The sequence below is a fragment of the Trichechus manatus genome, unplaced genomic scaffold (genome assembly GCF_000243295.1).
Source record: "Trichechus manatus latirostris isolate Lorelei unplaced genomic scaffold, TriManLat1.0 scaffold00027, whole genome shotgun sequence".
Lineage (NCBI taxonomy): Eukaryota > Metazoa > Chordata > Mammalia > Sirenia > Trichechidae > Trichechus > Trichechus manatus.
In genome coordinates this window covers 23,038,233-23,041,798 of record NW_004443963.1, presented here as the reverse complement: position 1 = coordinate 23,041,798, position 3,566 = coordinate 23,038,233, and the positions used below count along the sequence as shown (strand labels likewise).

The 3,566-nt window shown below is 47.0% G+C and overlaps 1 protein-coding gene across 2 annotated transcripts in view; it reads left to right on the top strand.

Moving 5' to 3' along the window:
- Positions 1–3,566, top strand: part of AMHR2 (anti-Mullerian hormone receptor type 2) — a 17,037-nt gene that overhangs the window by 8,741 nt on the left and 4,730 nt on the right. Inside the window, exons 7-9 of one of the 2 annotated variants that reach the window (XM_004374064.2) lie at positions 2,560–2,674; positions 2,818–2,990; positions 3,192–3,339. In XM_004374064.2, the coding sequence (XP_004374121.2) occupies positions 2,560–2,674; positions 2,818–2,990; positions 3,192–3,339 (436 nt within the window). The remainder of the gene's footprint in view (positions 1–2,559; positions 2,675–2,817; positions 2,991–3,191; positions 3,340–3,566) is intronic. The other variant, XM_023728945.1, reaches the window with a different exon arrangement.

Below are 3,566 nucleotides of genomic sequence, written 5' to 3'. Positions count from 1 at the left end.
ATTTATTGCTATAAACTGACCTCTGAGCACTGCTTTTGCTGTGTCCCAAAGGTTCTGGTAGGATGTGTTTTCATTCTCGTTTGATTCTATGAATTTCTTTATTCCACCCTTAATTTCTTCTATAACCCAGTGGTTTTTGAGCAAAGTGTTGTTCAGTTTCTATGTGTTTAATTTTTTTCCTTGCTTTTTCTGTTATTGATTTCTACTTTTATGGCTTTATGGTTAGAAAAGATGCTTTGTAATATTTTGATGCTTTGGATTTTGTTAAGGCTTGTTTTATGGCCTAATATGTGGTCTATTCTGGAGTCATTCATATATTCACTGAACAAACATTTACAAACCATGTGTCAGGCTCTGTGGTAAGTATTGGGGAAGACACACTCAGTCCCTGCCTTTACAGATTTTATAGACTAGCAGGGGAGACAGAAATGGATCAAATAAACACAAAAATAAATGTCAAATGTGCTAAACGCTACAAAAGAGAGGGCCATGGTACCTGTAAGAGAGAATACATAATAAGGAGACTTGGCTTAGTGTAGGGTACAGGGAAGGCTTCCCTAAGGGGTGATGGCTGAGCAGGATCTGGAGGAAGGCTGGCAATGGTGAGCAGAGGGTAGAACCAGGGTGGGGAATTATCCTGTGAGAGGAGGGTAACCATGGCCAACTCCAGGAAGACTGAAGATGAGGCAGAGGACAATGAGCAAGAAGAAGGAAGAGGAAGAAGTAGGCAGGGCCAGACCACCACCCTTAGGCTTATGGGTCTGCTAAAGCTTTTGGACTTTGTTTAAGTTGGCTTTAGTTTCTATGGAGCCCTGGTGGCTCAGTGGTTAAGAGCTTGGCTGCTAACCATGAAGGTTGGCAGTTCTATTCCACTAGCTGCTCCTTGGAAGCCCTATGGGGCAGTTCTACTCTGTCTATAGAATCAACTCCACAGCAATGGGTTTGGTTTTTTTGGTTTTAGTTTCTATACCATTTACTGTCTGCTCTGTACTAGGCATTGCACTAAGCACTTTAAATACATTTTCATACTTAACCTTCACATAAACACTGTGAGGTAGGAATTATTAACCACATGGGGCTCAGGAAAAGGAAGTCATTTGCCCAGGGTCTGTGTGACTCTAAAGGCTGGCCTATCATCACTTGTTGTAGTACGGCCTCTCTCCTGTTCACTCCTCCATCAGGATTTTTTCTCTGTCCATATGGAAGACCCCACCCAACTCCCTTGCTTCACTGTAGCTCAATCCCTTCTACCCACTTTAGTGCTGAATGTAGTGGCCCCTCCCTGGATTTTATTATCACCTGAAGCTGCTCTGGAGTCTCTTGGTGGTACAGTTGAGCACTACTAACCATAGGGTGGGTGGTTCGAATCCACTTGGAGGCACCTTGGAAGAAGGGCTTGGCGATTTCCTTCTGAAAGATCATGACCATTGAAAACCCTATGGCATGCATTTCTACTCTGAAATACATGGGACACCAGGAGTCATACTAGTCTGGAAGGCAACTGGTTTTTTTTCGTGAAAAAGTACACAGCAGAACATTCAATTTTTTTTTTTTCTGAAAAACTACACAGCAGAACATTCAATGGTTTTTTTTTTTTTTTTGCAACTGCTCCACCTCTGAAATTTTAAATTCTGGAAAGTCCTCTCTGATTGCATATCACAAGGCCCAGGTCAAAAATTGCTTTACACAAAAAAACTTAGTTACTCCTACTTTATGCCCCACAGCACTCAGTTTATTCTCCCATCATCAGTTTTTTCCACATTCTGTATTTATGTTTTCATTACCGCTTACCTGTCCCTGAACTTCCTGAGGTCAGCCATCTTGGTGTCTGAACACAGTTCCTGGTACACTGAGGTGCTCAATAATGTTTGTTGAACAAGGGACTCTATTGTTCCTTCCCTTCTAATTCCCACTCACTCCCTTACCCACTGTTCTACCCATCCTTGTCTACACAGGCCTGACCCCTCAGGCGAGGTGGTTAACTGAGGATACCCCTGCCTAGCTTGCCTTGGTCTCGCCTCTTCTGTTTCTGCCTTATCCCAGCTCTCTGAGACAGTAAAGGGTGGTGGTTAATAGCGAGTGACTCCAGAATCAGACTGTTTGGGCTCACACTCTACTTCTCTCTCACCAAATAACTTCAAGAAAGTTTACTTAAATCTCTCTATACCTCCTCATCTGTAAAATGGGGAGACATGCTAGAGTTTGTTGTGAGGATTATAGAACCAGCCTTGGAAACCCTATGGGGCAGTTCTACTCTGTCCTGTAGGGTCACTATGAATTGGAATCAACTCCATGGCAGTGGGTTTGGTTTTGGGTTTACACAGGCACAGGACCTGGCCCCGTAAGTAAGTGCTCAGTACACTCGAGCTATAGTTATTATTTTTCCTGTCACTCTGATTGGTGCATGTTCTCACCCCTCCACTGCCTGTTGCTTTGGCCTGGGTCTCAGTGTATCTGTCTGCTGGAAGATGTGAGGGAGATGTCTGTCAACTGATCTCTGCTCCCTGGGATGGATCAGCCCCTCCAGCGGTGTGCCCCCTCTTCTCTGCTTCTCCCCAGGGTTCCCTGTGCCACTACCTGACCCAGCACACCAGTGACTGGGGAAGTTCCCTGCAGATGGCGCTGTCCCTGGCCCAGGGCCTGGCATTTCTCCATGAGGAGCGCTGGCAGGATGGTGGGTGAGCTGGACCAGGAAGCCAGGGGAGTCAGGAACCACAATGCTATGTTTCTGATTCTCCCTTAGATTAGAGGTGAAAGATTGGGTCAAAAGAGAGAGGAAGAGAATCCTTGATCCTTTGACCTTGGATTCCCCCACAGGTCAATATAAACCAGGTATTGCCCACCGAGACCTGAGTAGCCAGAATGTGCTCATTCGGGAAGATGGGTCATGTGCCATTGGAGACCTGGGCCTCGCCTTGGTGCTCCCTGGCCTCACTCAGCCCCCTGCCTGGGCCCCTACTCAACCCCGAGGCCCGGCTACCATCATGGAGGTGAATACTCTGGGTAGAGGTGAGGCCCATGATGCTGGTGATGGTACTGATGGAGATGTGTTGTTGCTCTGGCAACAGTACAGCATGCCTATAGTGTCTGGGACATAGCTGAGTCTGTAGGTGGGGGGATGTTGCATGGACCAATGTTGTGGTGAGGGTTGCCATGGAGATGACTGTTGGCCCTCCTCACTTTCTCTCCAGGCTGGCACCCAGAGGTACATGGCACCAGAGCTCTTGGACAAGACTCTGGACCTGCAGGACTGGGGCACAGCCCTCCGGCGAGCTGATGTTTACTCTCTGGCTTTGCTCCTATGGGAGATACTGAGCCGCTGCCCGGATTTGCAGCCTGGTAAGTATGGGTGGGAAGGAGCCCTGATGGTGCAGTGGTTAAGTGCTTGACTGCTAACCGAAAGGTCAGTAGTTCAAACCTACCAGCTGTTCTGCAGGAGAAAGACATGGCAGTTTGCTTTCATAAAGATTTACAGCCTTGGAAACTCTATGGGGCACTTCTACTCTGTCCTATAGGATTGCTGCGCCAGAATTGGCTCGATGGCAGTGGGTTTTAAGGATGAATGG